The sequence below is a fragment of the Sus scrofa genome, chromosome X, assembly GCF_000003025.6.
Source record: "Sus scrofa isolate TJ Tabasco breed Duroc chromosome X, Sscrofa11.1, whole genome shotgun sequence".
Taxonomy (NCBI): domain Eukaryota; kingdom Metazoa; phylum Chordata; class Mammalia; order Artiodactyla; family Suidae; genus Sus; species Sus scrofa.
The window spans coordinates 87,294,847-87,320,091 of NC_010461.5; the positions used below are offsets into that span (position 1 = coordinate 87,294,847).

Below are 25,245 nucleotides of genomic sequence, written 5' to 3' on the forward strand. Positions count from 1 at the left end.
GTGTGGGTCACAGATGCAGCTCAGATCTGGCGTTGCTGTGGCTCTGGCGTAGGCTGGTGGCTACAGCTCCGATTCGACCCCTCCCCTGGGAACCTCCATATGCCCTGGGAGCGGCCCAAAGAAATAGCAAAAGGACCAAAAAAAAAGATATCACCTCCCACCTCTCTCTCTCTCTCACACACACACACACACACACATCCTTCCCATCTTCTGTAGGTACTCGCCTCCGTGATTTCCCCAGGGATACAGTATTGACAGATGCAGTGAATTCTACATGGCCCTTCCTACCATAAATAGCCCTTCCTACACCCTTCAGGGAGCAAATTGGGTAGTGTTGTCAGAACTCGGCCTCTGCTCACTGGTGACTAATAGAAATGCCACGGACACAGAGTTTTGGGCGAGGGAGAAAAAATAACTTCATTGCTTTGCCAGGCAAAAGAGGGTCGTAGCAGGCTAATGCCTCAGACTCTGTTCCCCCTTAGGCGAGATTGGGAGTGAAAAATGGGGCTGCAGATAAGGATCAGGGTAGAGGCAAGCTTGTATTGCTTTCAAAGTTGGTGTTGGGGTGGTCTGGTGGTCTTCTTTCCAGAATAAAGAATGCTTCATTAACATCTTCCATTTGTTGGAGGTTTTAGTTCTGCAGAACAACTCAAAGATATTGTTTCATCCATATTGTTGAGGAGGGACCAGGCCCCTGCCCCAGAGCTACACTATGGTTTCTTGACTGCTCGTCTCTGGTCCCTGCATCCCCTCCCTTCCCTGATGAGCAACTGTTGAACCTGCCCTTTGGAACTCAGAGAAGGTCCTGGAGGCTGAGTTTATTCCCTAAAAACATGAAATGGGCACAGAAAGGCTTGTGTGCCCAGGAGCCCACAGAGCCCTGCTTGGTTACAGTAGATGTACCCATTGGTAAATATTGCTATTTCAAATATTCACAAACCAAGGACCCTATGATGCATTTGCAGATCCACTGGACCCATTGTAGATGGATCTGAGATAAAGTTATGTTTCTTGGAGTTCCCACTGTGGCGCAGTGGAAACGAATCCGACTATGAACCATGAGGAGGCAGGTTCAATCCCAGGCCTTGCTCAGTGGGTTCAGGATCCAGCATTGCTGTGAGCTGTGATGTAGGTCGCAGACGTGGCTCGGATCCCAAGTTGCTGTGGCTGGGGCCTAGGATGGCAGCTACAGCTCGGATTAGACCCCTAGCCTGGGAACCTCCATATGCCGCGGGTACGGCCATAAAAGAATAAAAAACAAAAAGAAAAAAGAAAAAAATTATGTTTCTTGACTCCATAACCCCTGACTGTGACCGCTGGATGAACTTCATGCTCCAAATGCTACCCCGACTTCCCATATTGGCCCCAGATGAATGTGAACTCGGTCAGTGTCCAGTAATTTCTGAAAATTATTACGGGTTCCAGTTGCCCAGTGCATGGCTACCATGGTAAACGATGGCAGAAAGAAAAAGAAAAGCTAGGAAGAAAATCTGTAATACATGCTTATTATATTTTTATTTATATTATTCATTAATATAAAAATATATAATATAGTGTATATATTAAATAACATACATAATATATTGTATTATATATAATATATAATATAATATAATTTATATATATGTATTATGTATACTATATAATATGCAATATATAACATTTATTATTATTATTATTATTATTATTATATATTGCTGAATCCGGGGCCTCTGGGTGTGTGAACTGACTCAGGTTTCCAAACTAGGTGAGAGGCCATGAATCTCCATGATAATAGCTAAAATTAGATTTTTATTCACCGGACAGAAATGTCTTGGCTATACAGATCAAGTAGGAATTAATAGGTTGATTATCTATTTCCCTCTAAGGGATCTGAAGAACAAGGAGCCATTACCAAACTTTTCTGCAGCTCAAAACACTCCAATTACTTCTCTGGCCAAGCTTCTGTCATGTTAACCATGCTCACCCCACCTCTGGTCATTAAATGCTGCCACTAGGTCTCTGCCATTCAAGATCCCATTATTTTCTTTGAAATGAGCAAGTTCCTTTCAGTGTCAGCACCTGTCGCCTCTATCTCTGTAGTATGTCCCAAGGCTATCAGAAGGCAGCTCTCATTGATATATTTTTCAATGTCTCGGGGACATGGTTAGGATGTAGGTGTGTGAGTCATGTATCCTGAGTGTATTCCAATGTTTCTATTTTCTTAAGTCTTTGGAGTACTTCCTCTATATTATACCAAGGATATCCGGCATATCAACTTCATTTAATGTAGGCTAATTTTCTCTCTCTCTCACTCTCTCTCTCTCTCTCTTTTTTTTTTTTTTTTTTTTTTTTTTTTTTTTTTTTTTTGCTTTTTAGGGCTGCACCTGTGGCATATGGAGATTCCCAGACTATGGGTCAAATCGGAGCTATAGCTGCCAGCCTACACCACAGCCACAGCAACTCGGGATCCGTATCTTTGACTTACACCATAGCTCACGGCAATGCTAGATACTTAACCCACTGAATGAGGCCAGGATCGAACCCGCATCCTCATGGATACTAGTTGGATTTGTTTCCCCTGTGCCACGACGGGAACTACCAAATGTGGGCTAATTTTCAGCCTTAGCTTCAATCAACCAAGCAAATAGAAGCAAGGTCCTGGTCCCTCCACAAGGAATATAGATAACAATATCTTTGATTTCTTCTGCAGAACTAAACCCCCAACAAATGGAAGATGTTAATGAAACATTCTTTATTCCAGAAAGAAGACCACCAGACCCCCGACCTCCAACTTTGAAAACAATGCATGCTTGCCTCTACTCTGATCCTTGTCTGTGGACCTGTTTTTCACTCCCCTAACTGTAAAACCACCTCCCAATATCCCCTAAGGGGGGGCCCCACAGTCTTTGAGGCATTAGCCTGCTATGACTGTCCTTTGCCTGGCAAAGAAATAAAACTTTTTTCTCCTCTGCCCAAAACTCTGTCTCCATATTTCTATTTGGCACCAGCAAGCAAAGGCCAAGTTCCGCAACACTTCCAATTGGGCAAGCGAGTAATTGAATACAGAAACTCTGGTGAGTATTCAGGTGTTGAAATATTAGGCCCCATCTAAAATTACATTCCTTCCTCCCCGGTATAGTATTCTCAAAATACATTCCTGCACATATTCTTTGAATTTCTTCCACTATCAGTTAGCAAAATTTTGCAATTCCCTCCTTCCAGTTCAGACCTTAATATTTGTGTCCTTGTGTTGCGGTGGCTGTCAGCAGCCCAAGGCCGGAGTGTATCAGCTCTGGTGGCAGCCCTATGGCCAGTGTACCAGCTCCAGCAGCTCTTTCACCCAGCAAGAAACCAAGCAAGCACTCGGAGAGTTGGAGAACTCAGGTTTATTACGCCAGTGGGCTCAGAGGAGATTGCTCTCCGGAGTCTGAGCCCCAAAGAGGGGTTTCATGAGGCTTTTTTTTTTTTTTATTACTTAAACGAATTTATCACATCTGTAGTTGTATAATGATCATCACAATCTGATTTCACAGGATTTCCATCTCACAGCCCAAGCACATTCCTCCCACCCCCCCAAACTGTCTCCTCTGGAGACCGTAAGTTTTTCAATGTCTGTGAGTTGGCATCTGTTCTGCAAAGAAGTTCCGTCTGTCCTTTTTTCAGATTCCACATGTCAGTGAAAGCATTGGATGTTGGTGTCTCATTGTACGGCTGACTTCACTTAGCATGATAGTTACTAGGTCCATCCATGTTGCAAAAAAATGCCAGTATTTTGTTCTTTTTAGTGGCTGAGTCATATTCCATTGTGTATATGTACCACATCTTCTTGATCCACTCCTCTGTCGATGGACATTTAGGTTGTTTCCATGTTTTGGCTATTGTATCACAAGGCTTTTATGGGCTAGTTCTTCCGGGTCTGTGCTTGGCGGACCAGAGTGAGACCTGGCAAAGTAATAGATGCGGAAACAAGTTTACAGAAGCAGAGGGTGGTTGGGGCCGTTGGCTGGCCTTTGCTTAGTCATCATGGCCGGGGTCTCTCCTTTCTACCATTTTATTGGGACATTTTCTCCTACACTTGGAGCATACCGTGATCTAACTCTAGTTATAAGCCCGGGAGCAGTGAGAGGTATTAGGGATGGTGGAAAACCGACATTCCCTTACAAGTAACTTGTAGGGTGTTTAAGCAAGGCAGGACCAGCTTCCTCAAGCTGCGGATGCTTCTACTGACAAAGAAGGCTCATGGGGGAGTTCCCGTCGTCGTGGCTCAGTGGTTAACGAATCCGACTAGGAACCATGAGGTGGCGAGTTCGATCCCTGGCCTTGCTCAGTGGGTTGGGGATCCAGTGTTGTTGTGAGCTGTGGTGTAGGTTGCAGATGCGGCTCGGATCCTCCATTGCTATGGTTCTAGAGTAGGCCAGTGGCTACAGCTCTGATGAGACCCCTAGCCTGGGAACCTCCATATGCTGTGGGAGCAGCCCAAGAAATGACCAAAAAAAAAAAAAAAAGAAGGCTTATTGGTGAAGTATTTAAAGTCATCTGAATTCACCCAAATTATCCTCATTTCCATTCTAGGGAGACTCACTCAATTAAATGCCCTTACTTTCACAAAAATGACCCCCGACAAGGCTATGAGTTCAACATAATGGACATTGAAATTTAAAAAGCCATAGGAGGAGTTCCCATCATGGCGCGCAGTGGTTAATGAATCCAACTAGGAACCACGGGGTTGCAGGTTCGATCGCTGGCCTTGCTCAGTGATCCAGCGTTGCCATGAGCTGTGGTGTAGGTCGCAGTCGAAGCTCAGATCCCACGTTGCTGTGGCTGTGATGTAGGCTGGTGGCTATAGCTCTGATTAGACCCCTAGCCTGGGAACCTCCATATGCCTCAGGAATGGCCCTAGAAAAGAGAAAAAGAAAAAAAATAAATAATAAAATTTTTAAAAAACCCATAGGATAAAACCAACTAATTTTCACCTATGTCAGCTCTATGTTAACAAGAGAAAAGAGAATAGAAAATACTGTCTTCTGTTTCTGGAGCTGGGAATTTAAATCCTAAGATTGCCATTTCACTATTTGAAACCTCTAGAGCACAATTAGGAGTCATCCCACTCCATGGTTCTTGGGTTCATCATTCGTGCCAAAATAATCCATAGTAGCAGCTACCTGGACCATCGTCTTGTTGTTTTTGTTTTTTTGTTTTTTTGGTCTTTTGTCTCTTTAGGGCTGCACCTATGGCATATGGAGGTTCCCAGGCTAGGGATCTAATCGGCTGTAGCTGGCAGCCTACACGACAGCTCACAGCAACGCCGGATCCTTAACCCATTGAGCAAGGCCAGGGATTGAACCCGAAACCTCATGGTTCCTAGTCGGATTCGTTAACCACTGAGCCACGACTGGAACGCCAAGCCTTGCTTTCAATAGGCACTTCATTTTAGATGCCCATTGGTAATAATTTCATTGGTTTGCCATTTCATATCATGAACTACCAGCATCTCATCTTCTAAGACTAACAGGATTATTGCTGCTTTCAAATCCAATCAGGTTAAGTAATCAATTCCATTTTCCCATTTCCTTGAAACACTATCGCCTTTGAGCACTCCTGGTACTATATCCCGATCCTTCATTGGTCAGGGTTCAGTTTCAGAGAGCAGAAACCACACTAGCTAGTTTAAGGAGGAAGCCATTCATTACAGGGTCTCAAATGGCTATAGAATTATTTAGGAGGGCTGAAGAAACAGATGTTATGCTGAGCCTTTAAGAATTATTCTCGGAGTTCCCGTCGTGGCGCAGTGGTTAACGAATCTGACTAGGAACCATGAGGTTGCGGGTTCGGTCCCTGCCCTTGCTCAGTGGGTTAAGGATCTGGCGTTGCCATGAGCTGTGGTGTAGGTCACAGACGCGGCTCGGATCCTGCATTGCTGTGGCTCTGGTGTAGGCTGGTGGCTACAGCTCCGATTTGATCCCTCGCCTGGGAACCTCCATATGCCGTGGGAGCGGCCCAAAGAAATAGCAAAAAGACAAAAAAAAAAAAAAAAAAAAAAAAAAAGAATGATTCTCAAGGCCATGGTGTGAAACCAAGCCAGCAAAGAGTGCTGCTGTCTCTCCATACAGTCAAGAAACTTCTGGCTCTGGAACTGTGTTACTATTGCCACAATCTAGAACCCATTACTACTGCTACCAACTCCAGAAACATGCCACATATAGTACCACCTGCACTTCCAGTCAAATGGGTGCTGCAGGCATTGCCTCTTGACTCCTGTGTAGTTAATGACTAGATCCTGGGACCTCTGCTAACCCCCCTGGAAAATAACTAAACATCTAAACCCCTATGCTTGGCAGCAGAAACGAAGCAAAAGCCATGTTACACCTTCCAAATCTCATGCCTTTGCATCTGATGAGCTGAACCTAAATCATATTCCGAATCTCAGCTGCGGAGTTCCTGTCGTGGCACAGCGGAAATCCGACTAGGAACCATGAGGTTGCAGGTCCCATCCCTGGCCTCGTTCATTGGGTTAAGGATCTGGTGTTGCCATGAGCTGTGGTGTAGGTCGCAGATGTGGCTCAGATCTGACATTGTTGTGGCTGTGGCGTAGGCTGGCAGCTACAGCTCAGATTGGACTCCTAGTCTGGGAACCTCAAAATGCCTCCCATGCGGCTCTAAAACGACAAAAAAAAAAAAAAAAAAAGAATCTCAGCTGCAAGGAAGTCTGGAAAGTGTGTGTACTTTCCATCAACTGCATGACACACTAAGATGAGGATGGAATGGAGCTGAACACCAAGCTATAGTAGCTACCCTAGCCTTCATCAAAGATTTAGTTTATTGGGAGTTTCCTTCATGGCTCACTGGAAATGAATCTGACTAGTGTCCATGAGGATGCAGGTACAATCCCTGGCCTCACTCAGTGGATTAAGGGTCTGTCATTGCTGTGAGCTGTGGTATAGATTACAGACTCAGCTCGAATCCCAAGTTGCTGTAGCTGTGGTGTAGGCCAGCAACTACAGCTCTGATTCGACCCCGAGCCTGGGAACTTCCATATGCTGCAGGTGTGGCCCTAAAAAGACCAAAAAAAAAAAAAAAGACAAAAAAAAAAGATTCAGTTTATTTAGCTGGAACCTCAATTCCAGGATCACAGGGAACTCAGAGTTCTTTCTCTGATTTTGTCTCTCTTTTCTTGTGTTTCTCTGAATCATTCTCTGCTTCTAAATGCACACAGGCTTTCTAGCACCTTTAATCAGAACCTGGTCAAAAACACCACCCCTTTCACCATCTTCTAAAAGAAATCAAAACACAATAAGCACATGATGATTTTTGCATTTTTTTTCTTCAAGATTCATGAGGTTATAGGAGAGAAAGGGCCATACTGATGAGCACGTGGCCATCTGTCATCTCACTGGTCCTGTCTTTTTCTTCATTTTTCTCTTGAAACTGATCCCTCAAGTTCACATTCCTTGTATATGACTCTCCTTGTGATACTTTTATTTATTCAGCTTTTTTTTTTTTTTTTTTTGCTTTTTTTAGGGCAGCACCCATGGCATATGGAAGTTCCCAGGCTAGGGGTCAAATCAGAGCTGTAATGGAGTTCCCATCGTGGCTCAGTAGTTAACGAATCCAACTAGGAACCATGAGGTTGCAGGTTCTGTCCCTGGCCTTGCTCAGTGGGTTAAGGATCCGGCGTTGTTGTGGCTGTGGTGTAGGCCGGCGGCTACAGCTCCGATTCGACCCCTAGCCTGGGAACCTCCATATGCCGCGGGAGCTGCCCTAGGAAAGGCAAAAAGACAAAAAAAAAAAAAATTGTAGCTGTAGCAACGTGGGATCTGAGCTGCATCTGTGACCTACACCACAGCTCATGGTAACGCTAGATCCTTAACCCACTCACTGAGCGAGGCCAGGGATCGAACCTGCATCCTCATGGATACTAGTCGTGTTTGTTAACCACTTAGCCATGAAGAGAACTCCTTGTGATACTTTTAATCCTTTTTATTTTTATTCCCATGACTCTGCTTTCATTTTACTTTTATTTTGGTTTTTTTTCTGCTTTTTTTTTTTTTTTTTTTTTTTGCCTTTTGTCTTTTTAGGGCTGCACTTGCAGCATATGGAGGTTCCCAGGTTAGGGGTCTAATCGGAGCTGCAGCTGCTGGCCAGTGCCAGAGCCACAGCAACGTGGGATCCGAGCTGCGTTTGCGACAGCTCATAGCAACGCCAGATCCTGAACCCACTGAGCGAGGCCAGGGATCGAACCTGCAACCTCATGGTTCCTAGTCGGATTCATTTCCGCTGCGCCACGACGGGAACTCCTCATTCTACTTTTAATGTTTTGGTCAGTTGGGATGTCTCCCATCATTTTGACTCTTGTCCTTGTACCTATGGTAATTCTTTTATAGATTTCTGTTCGGGGCTCCATGGGGGCTCATTGTTGCAATGGCTCTTTCTGCTGACCCATGAGACTGCCTGCCTTGCTTAAGTGACATCCTGTTTTCACCGCTGGTGCCTCCTTTCCCAAGACTATGAGACCCTTCCCCCCCTTCACCGTGGGACACCACATACCTCCAGCTTTCTCAAGATTACGAGACCACCCTACCGTGAGACATCTCCGACTTTCTCATGACTCCCTGACCACCAGAGTTCAGCTGCAGGCGAAAGATAAACTCCCCCAGCTTCAGGGAATCCAATTTCCCATCCGCAGGGTATAAGAAGGCCCCACGAGAAGGGGGGAGCTGGCTCTTCCCAAGGGTCAGTCACCCTCTCCTTTTTCCCTCTAATCAATTTTCTTCTCTTTGCCTGAACACCCGGCTCCGTTCTCTTTTTCTCCGTGCTCACCTTACAATTACCTATAAGTTTTTCCATGATTTTAGAGAATTAAAAAAAAAAACCACCTTTCATGACCATGGTTGGAATTTAAATAGTGGGAGTCCTTAAAATGGTTTTTAGAATAAAAAATCCATTTTCCTGGAGTTCCTGTTCTGGCTCAGGGGTAACAAACCTGGACTAGCATCCATGAGGACACGAGTTCGATCACAAGGTTTCTGGTTCAATCCCTGGCCTCACTCAGTGACTTAAGGATCTGATGTTGCTGTGAGCTGTGATGTAGGTCCAAGATGTGGCTCGGATCCCGTGTTTCTGTGGCTGTGGCAGAGGGTGGCAGCTGCAGCTCTCATTCAACCCCTTGCCTGGGAACTTCCGTACACCGCAGGTGCAGCCCTAAAAAATAAATGAAAAATTAAAAAAAATTAAAAGATCCATTTTCCCAACATGCTGAGTACTTTCGGAATACTCAGCATAATATGTTCCTTTCACTGAAGTGTGCAGGGAACCTTGGAGAAATAACATGAACTGAGAATTGCCAATGGCAACTACCTAAAGTCACCCCTCCCGGTAATTCAAACAAAGCTACTGCTCCCATATTCACAGTTGTGTACACAGAGCCTCTTAGACAGCTTCCCCAAGTTGACTAGAAAATCGAGTATCCAGGAAAGTTGAGCAGACAGAAAATCAGAAATATTTCAGCTGCCTCTAGGTGTGAAACCATGAGCTTCAGCTCCTCCAGTAATTCACCTGAATGGCTTTTATGCCAAATCTTCAAAGGTTTCTCCCAGAAATATCTGGGGCTTGTGCCTGCATTTTGAAAGGAAGACTATTATACTGAAGTTTCTTTCACAGTACTTATTAAAATATGGAGTTGCCTGATGGCTCAGTGGGTTAAAGATCTGGTGTTGTCACTGCCATGGCTGGTTACTGTTGTGGCACAGGTTTGTTCCCTGGCCCGGGAACTTCCGCATGCTGTGGGTGCAACCAAACTAAGTTAAACTAAAATAATAAAAGAAATAAAACAAAATACAACTGTATATAACATTTTACAATTTGTAGAATGGTTGCATCATATAACTACCCACTCAAACCTCATTTCCAAGAAACCTAAAGAGGTGGGCAGGCGAAAGACTAACTGAGGAAACTAAGTCAACACATTACAGAGAATATACATGACAGAACTTAATGAGATCCTGCTGTGTAGCCCTGGGAACTATGTCTAGTCACTTATGATGCAGCATGATAATGTGAGAAAAAAGAATGTATACATGTGGAGTTCCCATCGTGGCGCAGTGGTCAACGAATCCAACTAAGAACCATGAGGTTGCGGGTTCAATCCCTGGCCTTGCTCAGTGGGTTAACGATCCAGCGTGGCCGTGAGCTGTGGTGTAGGTTGCAGACATGGCTTGGATCCCAGATCCCGCGTTGCTGTGGCTGTGGGGTAGGCCAGTGGCTACAGCTCTGATTAGACCCCTAGCCTGGGAACCTACATATGCCACAGGAGCGGCCCAAAAAATGGCAAAAAGACAAAAAGAAAATGATAAGAAGAATGTATACATGTATGTGTAACTGGGTCACCATGCTGTACAATAGAAAAAAATTGTTTTGGGGAAATAGCTATTAATAATAATAATAATAAAATTAAAAAATAAATGACAGAACTTGAACAAGTACCTAAGTGTCCAGATTCTTTCCACAACACTGTTCCCACTTTAGAAAATATTAGCCATTAATAAAGTTGGATAAGTTTCCAAAGAATGGATTTTTATTTAATTTTTTTTAACCTATGGAAATTGTCATCCATTTTCCAAAAGGGCTTTGATAATTAAACAATTTTCCATGGGTCTGTTAGAACAGGGGAAATTCCACTGTTAGCCCAAGGCAAAGCCACTACTCACAATTTCACAACAAAGTCCCATCGCTCCTACATGTCTGTGAAAGAGCTACATGCAACTAGAAGCCCAATATGAAATTTGGGTTTAGGAGTTCCCGTTGTGGCGCAGTGGAAATAAATCCGACTAGGAACCGTGAGGTTGAGTGTTTGATCCCTGGCCTCGATCACTGTGTCGGGGATCTGGCATTGCTGTGAGCTGTGGTGTAGGTCGAAGACGCAGCTCAGATCTGGCGTTGCTGTGGCTGTGGTTTAGGCCAGTGGCTACAGCTCCGATTTGACCCCCAGCCTGGGAACCTCCATATGCAGCGGGTGGGGCCCTAAAAAGACAAAAAAAAAAAAAAAAAAAGACAAAAATTCTGACTCTAGCCAAACCTTCCTAAGTATTGTAGGCTCAACGAGTTTTCATGCCTGAATCTCACCACTCATCCTTCTTCTCTTCAAGATTTTCCACTGAGAAAGCTGCATGCAGAGTTCTGGTGTGGTGCAGTGGGTTAAGGATCTGGCATTGTCGTGGCTATGGCTTGGGTCGCTGCTTTGGTGCAGGTTCGATCCCTGGCCTGAGAACTTCCACATGCTGTGGGTATGGCCAAAAAAAAAAAAAAAAAAAAGAAAGAAAAGAAAAGAAAAAAGAAAGAAAGAGAAAGAAAGCTATATGCACATGGAGCGATTAGAACAGCAAACAAAGTGCCATTTATTAGTAAAAGCTTGATTCAAGAATTCAGCATATGCTTTTGTAATCCCACTCCATCCCTTTCCCTCTTTCTGTTGTAGGGTCATCTGGTTTGACAAATGGACTGGAACAGGCAGCTTAAGCTACTCTGTCTCCTCTGAATCTGAGAAGCTAAGCCCTTCAGCACAAATGTGACCTGACCTAATCATCCAGAGCAGGCGGAATGGACACCAGAGTCACAGAAGTATCTCAACCGGCTCACTGGTGAGATATAGCCTCGTGACTGATCTCACACCAATCAGATTAGCAGTTCCTATGCAGGAAGCTCTAAAAAAGAGGTCTGTCCAACACCAGAACTGTAGGTGGAAGAAGCTACTCTTCACCACGGATCAAGGCTGCAGCATGGAATAAAAATGTTCCCTTCCCCTAGTATCAGAGACAGTACATTTGCTGTTCCACATATGTCTGCTGGGGAGGAGTTGCTTTTGATGCTGGCTGCCTCTCAGGTTGCCATGGTGATGGCAGAGTGAAGAGCAAGTGACAGCCGAAAGAGAAATTCAGTGTCACCCGAGGATCCAGTGCTCCAGGAGGAGGTAACAAGGTTTTCCTCGCAGCAGAACCAAGCTTGCCAGGGCTTCCACATAACATAGGGCGGGAGGAGGTGGTCTCTGGGCTCCGTGATACGTCCTTTCAGCGGGGTTTGTGCTGTTGCCAGTGTGTCAGAACGAGAGGAGACCAGCCTCTGGTACTAACACTCAAGCCTGCATTCTCTCTCTCTCTCTTTGTTTCTTAGGGCCGCATCCATGACATACAGAAGTTCCCAGGCTAGGGGTCGAATCGGAGCCACAACCACAGCAACGCAGGATCTGAGCCATGTCTGCGACCCACACCACAGCTCCCAGCAACGCAGGATCCTCAACCCACTGAGCGAGGCCAGGGATCAAACCCGCATCCTTATGGGTAGTAGTCAGATTCATTGCCACTGTGCCATGATGGGAACTCTACTTTTTTTTGTTTTTTGTTTTTTGTTTTTTCCTTTTTAGGGCCACATCTGCGGCATATGGAAGTTCCCAGCCTAGGGTCAAATCAGAGCTACAGCTGCCAGCCTATACCATAGCCACAGCACCACCAGATCCGAGCCGCATCTGCGACTTATGCCACAGCTCCCTGACCTACTGAGTGAGGCCAGTCATGGAGCACCCATCCTCATGGATACTAGTTGGATTCGTTTCTGCTGTGCCACAACAGGGACCCCCTAATCCTGCATCCCCCAGAGTCACGTCAGGTGACACTGAGAGCTATTATCATATTGTTTCCCCTAGTGCCTGCCAACAGGTGTCCCCACAAGGACCCATGCTGGTGACACCCATCAACACCTCCCAATCTTTGTACCGACTTGGGGCAGAGTTGCCCTTTCCAGCCCCTGAGGTTATGTCCAACATGAGATGAGATGAGTAGCTAAATCCAGTTGGCTGTGAACACGGGGACAGTGGTTAATTTCTCAGCGGTGCCTGCAGCTCGGCTGGGGATTCTTGGCATGTGTTGGAGAGGTAGCTGTTTTGGCTCACCAGTCCTAGTAACTTACTGGCATTTCTTTTAAGAAAGGAACATAGTTTGACAGTTTCCTGGAGATACAACCTTGGCCTTGGTAGAAACAAGAAAACTTTGTCACAATGCAGTGATGTATGCAGCTTCCAAACTAGAAAGCTGAATCCTGGATTAGAGATGCTTCACGTTTAGCCAGAGCTCAGGGCACTGAGCCATTGCAAGGGTTGAAGGAGAAGCACTGGACTCAACACAAGATTCCGGATGGCAGTGGGGGTGGGGGGGTGTGCACAGTCTTGACTCCTGTACCGACTTGCTGTGTGGCCTTGAGCAGATGGCTTCTCTTGGGAGTTCCCATTGTGGCTCAGCGGAAACGAATGACTGGTAACCATGAGGACACACGTTCGATCCCTAGCCTCGCTCAGTGGGTTAAGGATCCAGCGGTGCTGTGAGCTGTGGCATAGGTCGAAGATGCGGCTCGGATCTGGCATTGCTGTGGCTGTGGTGTAGGCCAGCAGCTACAGCTCTGATTCGACCCCCTAGCCTGGAAACTTCCATGTGCCCCGGATGCGGCTCTAAAAAGACCAAAAAAAAAAAAAAAAAAAGACACATCACAAATCACTTCTCTTCCCACCATCTTCAAATTCCTCATTGAAAAATGCGAGTACCTCCTGGGGACCTCCTGGGGAGAACATGGATGTCAGGCTGCTCTGAAGCACGGACAGAGCCCGCCCAGCATGTGTGTAAAGCAAGCTTACTAACAGGATAGTGAGGGACAAAGATGAACGGTCCAGGGTGCTTGAAAGTATCCATGGAGTAAAGCAAATGTCTTACTTAGCCTGTGTAATAGCCATAAGCTTTAGGAAAGTGTGTGGACAGTGCCTTGGGGCAAAGACAGCGGGCTTGGAGGCATCAGGGACCTAACAGAGCTAGAAAGGGAAGTCGAGGGGACTCAAAGAAGTACTAACATGATAGCATGTGTCAAAAAGGAAGATGATTATATATATGCACGCACTATATATATATATATATATATATCCCCCCACACACGTGTATCTCCCATCTATCATGTGCCAAAGATTCTAAATCCTTTACATGTATTATATCATTTAATCCTTAGAATTATCCTATGAAATTAGTATTTTTTTTTTGTCTTTTTAGGGCTGCACCCACAGCATATGGAGGTTCCCAGGGTAGGGGTTGAATCACGAGCTGTAGCCACTGGCCTACACCACAGCCACAACAACGCCAGATCTGAGCCACGTCTGCGACCTACACCACAGCTCACGGCAATGCTGGATCCTTAATCCGCTGAGCAAGGCCAGGGATCGAACCTGCGTCCTCATGGATGCTAGGTAGGTTCGTTTCCACTGAGTCACAATGGGAACTCCTGAAATTAGTATTATTATCATTCCTATCTTTTCAATGAAGAAACTGGGGCTTAGAGACTAATTTGCTATTTGGGCCATCATCACTGAGCTCACAAAGAACCAGTGCTTACAACACGGGTGTAGTGTAATTTCAGAGCTTCTCCACATAACCAAAGGGCACTAACTTGCTGGCCACAGAACCTTCTGGGCGCCTGAGCCTCCTGATCCCTTGCCCAGTGTTGTAGGTCCAGGCTCAGTTTATATCTTGGCCACGAGGGGGCGCTGCCTCCCCTACTGTTAATGGACAGCTATTGAATTGCTCGGGACTTGCAGGAGCTGGCTGTTCTCTGCCAGGGATGGAAGACTCCTGGAAGACCCCAGAGCCTGACTCCAGATTGTTCTTGGGTTCTCCCTCAACACTTTTTAATTCCCACTTAGCTTCCGGCCCCAGGTATCCCCAGTGACGGCTAGAAATGCCTTTGCCTGACAGTTTATTATGTGCTTCTCTTCTACGTAGCTGCCCGCCCTAATGGGACTCTCAGGGAGGGATGCACAGAAGAGGTTAAGAGCCAGGACTGGGGTCTCCCTCACTTTCTGACCATGATTTCACCTCTCTGAGCCCCATTTCCTGTCTGTAAACATGAGGAGAGCACCTCCCGTCCTGCTGGGGTTTGGCGAGCCCTTGTTCTTGATAAAGTGGGGGTGGGGGTGGGGGGGGCTGAGTTCAGTGCCTGGTGCATCTTGGGAGAGCTGGGCCATAGGTAGTTTCTCCTTCTGGGCCCAGACCCTTCATCCACAAGGAAGCTCGCCCAGCCAGGGCCCTGTCCACGCAGAGGTTCCACAGCGCTGAGGGCCAGCAACCGTGCTCCCTCCTCCATCCCTTGCCTCAAAGAGCCCAGGCTCCATAAGAGGCTGTCCCTGCCCTGCAGGAGGCCCCGACGTGTCCCTCTCTTGGTGACACCTTCGAAGCTCTTCTTGGCTCAGAACTGTTCCTAACCTCTGACTCACTTCCCTCCAGCAGGATTTGAAAGCTTCTCTCGGCCACCCTCCCCAGAGACTTCATCCTTCACCAAATCCTGTAGACTCTGCCTTCTGCCAGCACTGGGGCTCTACCATGAGACAGACCTGCATGCTGGTCCTGACACTTTTCACTGGTGCCACCTGGGCCAAGTGCTATAATCTCTCAAATCTTAACTCAGCCATTGACTCATGGTGTGACCTTGAGCAGATTCCTTGACCTCTTGGAATATCAGTTTGCTCACTCATAAAATGGGGATAATAAATGGTATTTGGGTCTCAGGGTCGTTGTAAAGATCAAACGAGGTAATACATGTAAAGTGCCCTGCTGTCTAGGCCCCTCTGGGCAAGGGGGAGCCCCCTCTTCCACCTCAGCAGGTGTTACCACCTGGTACCCAGGTGACTGTGTGGATACCCAGTGGGGAGCAGTCTGTCTCTTTTCTGCTCCAGACCCCTGTCCTTAAAATGGTGGCTTGTGCTCACTAGGGCAAAAACCTTACTAACTCTTGGTTTTCTCATATATAAATGGGCATCATTCCTGTGCCTCTCTCCGAGGAGTGTTGCAATTATAGACCCTTAGGAGTTAACCATGGGTGTAACGTGAGTAGCAAGCACCTGGCAGAATGTGTGGCCACCACTTCTGAGGACTTGCTCTTTGCTGGGTTTTCTACCTGGGTTTCTGTGCTTGCCTGGAGGTTGCTATAAGCCTTGCCAGCTGGGGAGTAAACCAAAAACACAGTAACCAACACCAGGCCCCCAGCAAGTCCAAACAGTGAGATCAGTCCACCTAACAACTTTGTTTGGAAGGAGGACAGGCCACCGTTTATAACGGGGGCCTGGGGCAGAGAGGAGACACACTGTAGATAACTACACAGGTACAGTCAGGGGGGAGGGGGACAAGGTGGGGTCGGGGAAGGGGCTTTCCTTGCACAGAGACGGGAGAATATAGGTAACTTTTAATGCACATATGCAGTGTGTGTGTGTGTGTGTGTGTGTCTGTGTATGTCTGTGTCTCTAAGCACTATAATAAGGGACTACAGAGGTGGCAGTGAGAGGGCTTAGGGCAGAGAGCTGACCTTGTCACCAGAGAGGAGTGGGCCTATGGATAGAACCAGTAGAGGCCAATATGAGGTTTGAATTCAGGTACATTTGCTTCCAAAGCCCATGCTCTTAACCACTACAGTAGGAATGCCTGGCGCAGAGTAGGTGCTCAATATTGGTTTAAGGAAGGAATTCGAACTGCTGCCTCTTTCTGGAATGTTTTCTCTCCATCTCCACCTGGGCTCGTCCTTCAAGGCCCAGATCAAACAAGCCTCCCACCCAAACCCTGTGCCATCTGTCTGTTGCTAGGGGGTGGGGGAAACAGGAGGCATCAGCACGGGGTGAGGAAGGATGGGGCACTAGGATGGGCCAGCTGGGGTGGAGCCAGAGGAAGGGCTCTTAAGTTTTACAAAGATTTTTTGCTTTCCCCTGAGTTGGTGCACTAGATTTGAAGTTGCTGCAAGGACTGGAGACACCCATAACAAAGTAACGGCAGGCTGGGCTCTGAGGAGTCAGATAGTGAATTTCAACCGCATAGCCACACTGTCTGGGGAAGAAGATCACAAGCCATTCAGGACGGAGGAGGAAAGTGAGACAAAATGGCTGCCACTTACCAACCGGCACATGCGCAGTAAGGGGCAGGAGAAGGGCAGTGAGAGGAGGTTGTTCTGAGTTAAGAATTACTGCTCCAAGGGTTTTAGGGTTCTTAAGCCACTGGGGATTTAGGGATTAGTAATTCTATGCTATATAATACCCTAAAACCAAGGATATTGGGATTCCAAGGATTTTAAACCCCTACTACCTATGGTACAAGGACTGGAGCAATTTTTGAGCTATGAAATGCTGGGAGCTTAGAACCCAAAACAAGGATTTTAAACGGAACACTGAACATGTTAAAATACTAATCCCCCTTGGACTTCAAATCAATCTTGCTTTAACCCTTGGGAGAGTGCTTTCCAAACAGTCTTCCTCACAAACTAGGGATCTCTGAAGGTGCCTCACAGAAAGAGAACAGAGAGAGTTTGCCCAGGGAGGAATTCTGTGTCTCCCACTGTGTTTCCCACCAGGGCTGCTTCATCTTTTTTTTTTAAATTACTCAATGAATTTTATTACATTTATAGTTGTACAACAGTCATCACAACCAAATTTTATAGCCCTTTTTAAGGCCGCGCTTGTGGCATATAGAGGTTCCCAGGCTATGGGTCTAATTGGAGCTCCAGCCACCGGCCTACGCCACAGCCACAGCCACACCAGGTCCAAGCCATGTCTGCAACCTACACCGCAGCTTATGGCAATGCTGGATCCTTAACCCGCTGAGCAAGGCCAGGGATCGAACCCGCAACCTTGTGGTTCCTGGTCGGGTTTCTTTCCGCTGCGCCATGAAAGGGACCTCCCGAGATCCATCTTTTCTGATTTGTACTTTGGGGTTCTGCATTCAATTCAGAAGAAAGGCGTTCTGCTAAAGCACATAAAATAAGTTTTGAGGAGTTCCTGTCTTGGCTCAGTGGTTAACAAATCCGACTAGGAACCATGAGGTTGCGGGTTTGATCCCTGGCCTTGCTCAGTGGGTTGAGGATCCGGCGTTGCCATGAGCTGTGGTGTAAATTGCAGACGCGGCTCGGATCCTGCCTTGCTGTGGCTGTGGTGTAGGCAGGTGGCTATAGCTCTGATTCGACCCCTAGCCTGGGAACCTCCATAGGCTGTGGGTGTGGCCCTAGAAAAACATGAAAAGACCAAAAAAAAAAAAAAGTTAAAAAAAAGGTTAGAAAAAACTAAGTTTTGAAATCTCTCTCCTAGGAAAAAGGGACCAGAAACCTGTAACAAGTAGCCCTGGAAGCTACATTTGTCCCGTCTCTTTCTTTCTTTGTTGAATGGAGCACAAACACCACAAAGATGCTTTGACGGGTAGATGATCAAATAGTGCCGGGGGATCCAGGTGGAGAGAGCTGACAAATCAGTCATGAGTTGAATAAGCCTGTCATTACCTGACTCTAGCCTCTTAGCTCGTTTCAGTCATGAAGTTAATAATAACAACCACTACTACAACCATGATGACTATGAATAATTTCCCTTGTGTGCTTTTACTATGTGCCAGGGCTCGTGCTAAGTACTCTACCTATATTACCTCGCGGAATCCTTACAACCACCCCGAGAGGAAGTATCCTTACATTGCCCACTTTACAGATGAGGAGAGCGGGGCTCAGAGTGGATAAGTAACTTGCCCAAGGTCACACAGGCAGCACATGGTAAATTCCACTTTACCTCCAAGCAGAAACAGAATGGACTGAAGGAATTAATATGATCAAGGGTCAACTGCCTGGCAGCCTTCATTAAGGAACAAGGCTGAACTTTGACCAATAGATGGCACCAGCGTGTGAGTTTGGTGGCCCGCTCAAGGCCATGTCTAATTCAGGGAAGCCCCAGGGAGCTTGGAGAGCTGAATAGACTGTATTGAGGGAAGAGGGAGAGGAATATGGCCAGCATTTCGCTCCTCAATCAGATAAGGTTACCTTGTGCTTCCTACAGCTCAGCAAAGACATGGGAAGCCAGCAGGTGGGCCAGGACCGAGGGGTGGGGGGCTGGATGGACAGAGGGGGTTCTACCAAAAACTGCTTTAAGACCTGCAAATCTTTTTCTTTTTTTTTTTTTTTTTTTTTTTTTGCTTTTTAGGGCCGCACCCATGGCATAGGCTAGGGTCCAATCGCAGCTACAGCTGCCTGCCAGAGCCACAGCAATGCAGGATCCAAGCCACGTCTGCACCACAGCTCAGTTGTTGGGTCCTTAACCCACGGAGCGAAGCCAGGAATCAAACCCGCAACTTCATGGTTCCTAGTCGGATTCATTTCCGCTGTGCCAAGGACGGGAACTCCTCCTTCAACATTTTCTGAGCACTTCCCTTGTGCCAGGCAGTTTGCGGTTCAGAGAAGTCACGTGGGGTTATCAAATACAACCCTATCTTCCTGCACAGGAAGAGGGGTAGCTGCAATGGTAGAGGAGGTGCTGAATAAGGGGGGGGGGCCTCCAAGACTGGACCTGGGAGTGTGGGGAGATGTCTCACAGGAAGTCTGAGCTAGTCCTAGTGGATGCATGGGACTTGATCAGACCTGCAAAAGTCTAAAATGCATTTCGAACAGAGGATTAAAGCCACAGAAGTGTGAGAAAGCCTGACACATTCAAGAACAGGCAGCATGAACTTCAACTGTCAAGAGGTGAGTCTGGGAGTTCCTATCATGGCTCAGTGGAAACGAATCTGACTAGCAACCATGAGGACGCAGCTTCGATCCCTGGCATTGCTCATGAGGTTAAGGATCCGGTATTGCCGTGAGCTGTGGTGTAGGTCTCCGACGCAGCTCGGATCCCGTGTTACTGTGACTGTGGTGTAGACTGGCAGCCATAGCTCTGGTTTGATGCCTAGCCTGGGAGCCTCCATATGCTGAGGGTGTGGCCCTAAAAAGACAAAAAAAAAAAAAAAGAGAGAGAGAGAGAGAGAGATGAGTCTGAAGACACAGGTAAGGACCTGTGTCTAGGCACTTGGACAGCCTAGAATATCCAGTTGAAGACTTGGTTTGGAAATGTATGAGTAGAAAAGCTATATATTCTCATGAGGATCTGTGATTTAAAAAAATAATAAGTCCGATTGTTGATGAGACAATGAAGTGTCATGGTAGGGCTTCAAGCAGGGGATAAAACATAATCTGATCTCGCGGCCAGTAGGGAGGATGAGTTGCAGAGGGACGTGCTGGAGGCAAGAAAGTAAGTTGCAGAGTGACCCAGAGCCTGAGCTGCGGCAGATACAGAGGGAGTTGAGAAGGTAAAATTGATAGGACTTAGTAGCCTCCCAAGTCCCCTACGCACATGCACCCGCTCATCTCCATAGTTCGATTGAGGCTGCACATATCGCTTTCCCCACCCCCCAGCCCTCCTTCCAACTTTTAAGCTGCTCTCTAGGGGGCCTCTGTGTCCCCTTTCCAAGAGGTCTTTGATGGTTAATTAAACTGATTGCACAAGTTGACAAAGACGGCCTGGTCCCATGTTGGGCCCCCTGTGGTACATCCCTGTGAAGAATGATCTGTCAACTGACCTCGGGTAGACCAATGAATTGGCCTTGAGCTGGTCTCTGACCCTCCGTCCGCGGCTTGACAACATGGGCAGAGTTCACTTAAGAAATCAGTTCAGTTCCAGGAAAAAGGTAAACATCATCTAGTTTATTTTTTCTCCTGATTCATCTCGTGTCAACACAGAGACCCCCAGTAGAAGGAAGGAGGTCCCCATAGCAAGCTGACTCTCTAGATGTGCCCTTCCCTTCCTGCAAGGTCCATCAGGAAGGCACCCCAATTGTGCCTGGATCTGCTGTTGCTCTCATATCCCTGGAGATGAAGCCAGCAGGTGGGCTTTCTCTAGGGAGACAGGACTATACAACCACCTGGAAGGCTGGGGAGTCAAAGAGCCTTGAAGAGCAACCATTCCCCGCTGCACGGGCATGCTCTGTCCGGATCTGCTCCCTGGGGACTTCAGAAAGCAAGTCTTCCTTCCCCTAGAGCTCCTAGGACCCTATCACTGTCAACAAAACAGCAACCCAATGAGATGCCAGAGGCCTGGACTCGTGGGTGAGCCAGGGTGAGCCAATGACTTGAGGCCCCAGCTTTCAATCCAGACAGCTGTGCCTGGAGATCCCTGGCTAATCAGTGCCCTGGTGGCCTTACCAGGCATACTGAACCCCAATCAGACTCTGTCTGGTTCAATTGGGACAGGTCAGGGGCAGGGAGGGAGGAGGAGCTGTGGCCCTGTGTGGTGCTGACCCTGGAACCTTCCCACACCCTTCTGGCCCCTTTTCATCTGCCTCCTGTTTCTCCTCCTCTTCTGCTTCCCCCTCCTCCTCTTCCTCCTCCTCGCTGTCCGAGTCCTCATAGAGGTTGATGGTTGCCTGGACAGGGAAGTTCTGCAGTAAAATCTCCCCATCACTGTACAGGTAGTCAAAGGAGCGGGATTTAGGCCAGAAGAGCCTGTGGACAGAGAAGAAATATGGCCCCAACTTAGCAGGGTTCATATGTGCAGAGGGCTCGGTAGTGCCAAGAAGGAAGCCAGCTCCTAAATCCTTCCGCCTGCAGTAACCGGGTGAGAGGAAAAGGAAGAAAGAGAGCTTTGCGACAGAACCTTCTGGATTGTTACAACTGGGTTCCAGGCAGGAAGGTAATGTCTGGTGTGCTTAAAGCTATGGGAAGCCCCAGCCGCAAGCCTGTATCGGTCCTGACACTGATCCCACCCACCCACCCCCACCTCAGAAGGCCTTCAGCCAAGGATTCTCTAGCTCTCTGTCCTCCAACTCCTACTAAGGCTTTGTTCACTGACCCCTCCCTTGGGGCTCATTCTTAGGGGTCATTGACCATGACTCCAGGGACGGCAACCTTGGCCAAGTCCCTTAACCTCTCTGGGCTGCAGTTTCCTGGTCTGTGAAAAGGTGATCGCAGCGGTGCCTCCCTCCTCCTGCTTCACGGGGCTGTGGCTAATGGAGCTACATCAAGTTCTGAGCCTGGTGCCAGATGCTTACCTGACAGGATGATGGAACTCGGAGTCACCCTTGGTGACCTTGGCACCTGTTGCCTCACCGGCGGCCTGTCCAAAGCAAAAGCTAGCATGTGGCTCAAAGTACATGGCCAGATAACTGGCTCTTTTGTATCAGGGGTTAGGAACCTGCAGGTAAGTTGATCTGGAAGAGACCTTAGATATCTCTGGGGTCCAGCCCCCGCCCCAGCAAGGGGGTCTGTCCTGGTTGTGGTTGAAAAACAAGTGGATAAAGTCCGGGGGGGAGTGCTTTCCTGCCCCCGTTCTAACACCTGTTTGGAGACAGACCTGGGGACAGAGTTCTACTGGAGCAGCAAAGATGAGGTGGGGGCAGAGCACTGGGGCTGGATGCTGGGAGACTGGAATTCTAGCACCAGCTCCACAGCAGATGCGCTCTGGAGCCTGCCCACATCTCTTTCCTGCTCTGGGAATGGGTCTCTTCATCTTTCAAATCGCCCCAGGAACCTTGACTCTGCTTTCCTCCCTAGAGCTGTTGCAGGAATCGAAACGTGGGCAAGGCTGGGGAGGTGCTTTGCCGGATCTGCAGCCCTGCAAAGAGGTCAGAGGGCTCTCTGGAAGGGAGCTGCTCAGCATGAAGGCACGTGGCCATGGGCACATGCGACCGCGTGGAACAGGGGTTCAAACTCACCAGATCCGCAGGTTTCCTCACCTGCCTCCGGGGGTCACTTGCAGAGGACAGCCAGGGCCTCCACAGACAAGCTCCTCTAGGACAAGGAGGAGAAGTCAGTTGGTGGAGGAAGAAGAGACTGGATTGGGGATTGTGGGCCCCCTGAGATACATAGGAGGCCTGCCAAAAACTTGGCTCAGATTCCGCCTCCTCCAGGAAGACTTTCTTAAGGACCCTGAGTCCAGGACAATGTTATCTCACTGAGGATGATTGATTTACTTGTCTTAGAGCTTCTTTTTTTTTTTTTTTTTTTTTTTGTCTTTTTCTAGGGTGCGGCCCTGTCTGCAACCTACACCACAGCTCACGGCAATGCCAGATCCTTTACCCACTGAGAGAGGCCAGGGATTGAACCCGCCACCTCATGGTTCCTAGTTGGATTCATTAACCACTGAGCCGTGATGGGAACTCCCCTTAGAGCTTCTTAAGGGCAGATTTCTGTCCTGCTGTATCTGAATCCCCAACACCTACTAGCCTAAGGCCCAGTACACAGCAGGTGCTTCCCTCAATGCTTGGTGAAGGTTAAATGGTTAGAGGGATGAATGAGGGTTGGGCGGAAAAAATATCTTGCCCCCTACCTCCCCCTCCAGGCAGGAGAGCTCACAGTTCCACCATCTTCCTGGGCTGGGGAAAGGGGCCAAAAAAAAAATGTCTGGGTCCACCACCTCCCCACGAGACTTTAGAAGGTAGGAAAAAGAAAAAGGCAGTGAAAATCTTGTGATGTGGTCAAGAAAGAGACTGTCCCTCCATCACAGGCTTCTTGGGACTTTGGACCATGTTCCCCGTTCTACAGCCTAGGTCATGTTCGACCCAGGTTTCATGACAGTTCAGCTTTCGGCTTTGGCAGTGCCCCCGTCCCCGAGTCCCCTCCTGCCAGCCAGAGCGACTTGTGAGGTGACAAGCCATTTGAGATATTGCAGCCCGAGATGTGGAGCCCTCTGGGGGCTGTGAGGCTTTCGCCTTTTGCCTTTGCAGAGAACAAGGCACATCTAATGTCCCTTCCTCTCCCAGGAACCACACTAAGTCTGAGTTCAAGTTGCCCAAGGCCAAGTTCCACTTACCGTTTGCTTCCATCTATTTCTTGTCCAGAGGAGAGAAGGGACAATGGGCTTCCTGGGCCAGGGAGTGCCGGGGGGCTCTGCACTAGGGCTGGAGCTGGGGCCAGGGTCAGGGCTGGGGTGGGGGCGGCTGCAGCCTGAGTGGCAGAGTCCATCCTCTGGCTGTCACAGCCAGGCAGGCTGTGGGGGCTCCTATTTCTCAGAACCTCCTGAACTCCTTTGGCCTTTTCTGCAAGACCCTTTTATAAGGCCAGCGTGGACTCATAAATTATTCAGGGACCTGCAGGGATGGAATAGCTGGGACGACGACGAAGATTTAGGAAAAAAGGCTCACGCCGGGGAGAGCGGTGTTCCTGGGTGTGAAATCTCTCCCAGTTGAATAAACAGAGAGTCAGAGCGGGGTGAAGGGTTTTCTTTACCTCCAAGTCAGAAAGAAAAACACAAAAGGGGCAAATCGCACACCATTTGTGCGAATTCCCCAGGCTGCAGCAAGGCCTTTGAGGGGAGGGGGGGGAGGGCTCAGGCAGAGGAGGCTGGGGGGGGACGGGCCTTTAGCAGAGCCAGTTCCCAGCGACAAGAGACAGCTGAGCCGGCTCCTAAGGCAAGTGAGAGACTCACGTGTGATTTCAGCTCACACTCCAAATAGATTTCCCTGGTGGACCTGATATAGCGTCCTGCCCTTAAACTTATCACCCAAGGCCGGGGGGGGGTGGGATTCTGGGGGCGGGGAGCAGGCGCAGGCGCGGATGCCTGTCGGTGGGGATGAACCTTAAGTCTTCTTTCCACGCCTTCGCCTTTACTGGTTTGTTTGCAAAAGTGCCGGAATCCCCTGTCCAGCCTCAGCAGGAAGTGGTCCGGGAAAGGAGCGCAGGCAGCATTTTTCTAGGGTTTCCAGGTCAGATTCCAGATCTCAGAGCTCAGCTTCCAGTCGGGGAGCCAGGGTGCTGGGGGAAAGCAGAGCCCTGCCCAGCTGCGCAGCTGCCGAAGGGCCATCTCTGGCCCTGGGGCCTCGGGTCCCTCACGTGTGAGAGGAGGATGTGACCCCAGTGGTCCCCAAGGGCACCATCAGCCTGGACACTCTGTGACGTGGGCTGGGTAAATGGGTACTGACCTGGGGGCAAGCCCAGCGGCTCAGCCACAGTCCTTGACCTCAGCCAGTCTTCTGGGCCTTTGCCAGAAAGCTTCCAGTTACAGCTACTGGCAGGTTCCTTATGCTTTAGAGGTCCCGAAAATATGCCTCCTGACCTCAGTTGTCCAGCACCGGCGCAGATTTATTTAGCTCCTCAGATGCATCACAGGCAGATGTGTCATCGTCAAAAATTAGAAACCCCCTCAATGTCCAATAATAGGAAACCAGTTCTATTAATTAGGGTAAGTCCTTGCAACTGAGTACTAAGCAGGCACTCGCCATCATGTTCTGGGAAGTATGTTATCAACACAAAAGTAAAAATTAAAAAAAATTCAGATGCTAAAATAATATGAATAGGACTTTCCATTGTAGCTCAGCAGGTTCAGAACCTGACTAGGATCCATGAGGATGCGGGTTCGAGCCCTGGCCTCGCTCGATGGGTGAAGGATCTGGCATTGCTGTGAGCTGTGGTGTAGGTTGCAGATGT

General features: G+C 48.2%; 1 protein-coding gene across 2 annotated transcripts; it reads right to left on the reverse strand.

Moving 5' to 3' along the window:
- RIPPLY1 (ripply transcriptional repressor 1) lies at positions 20,509 to 24,734 on the reverse strand. 2 transcript variants are annotated; one of them, XM_013986325.2, is made up of 4 exons: positions 23,633 to 24,734; positions 22,557 to 22,611; positions 21,873 to 21,937; positions 20,509 to 21,327 (listed from the first exon to the last, which is right to left on the reverse strand). In XM_013986325.2, the coding sequence occupies exons 1-4, from the start codon at positions 23,782 to 23,784 to the stop codon at positions 21,063 to 21,065; spliced, it is 537 nt and encodes a 178-aa protein (XP_013841779.1). In that variant the 5' UTR covers positions 23,785 to 24,734; the 3' UTR covers positions 20,509 to 21,062. The 2 variants fall into 2 exon arrangements, with proteins under 2 accessions (XP_013841779.1, XP_003360456.1); XM_003360408.4 differs by having other exon boundaries at positions 22,536 to 22,611.

Excerpts from the sequence above, each read along its gene's own strand:
- RIPPLY1 (XM_003360408.4), bottom strand. The coding sequence starts at position 23,784 with ATGGACTCTGCCACTCAGGCTGCAGCCGCCCCCACCCCAGCCCTGACC. Across the intron at positions 21,938-22,535 it reads TGAGGAAACCTGCGGATCTG|GCCGCCGGTGAGGCAACAGG; the intron begins GTGAGTTTGAAC and ends TGCTTTGGACAG. Across the intron at positions 21,328-21,872 it reads GAGTTCCATCATCCTGTCAG|GCTCTTCTGGCCTAAATCCC; the intron begins GTAAGCATCTGG and ends CTCTGTCCACAG.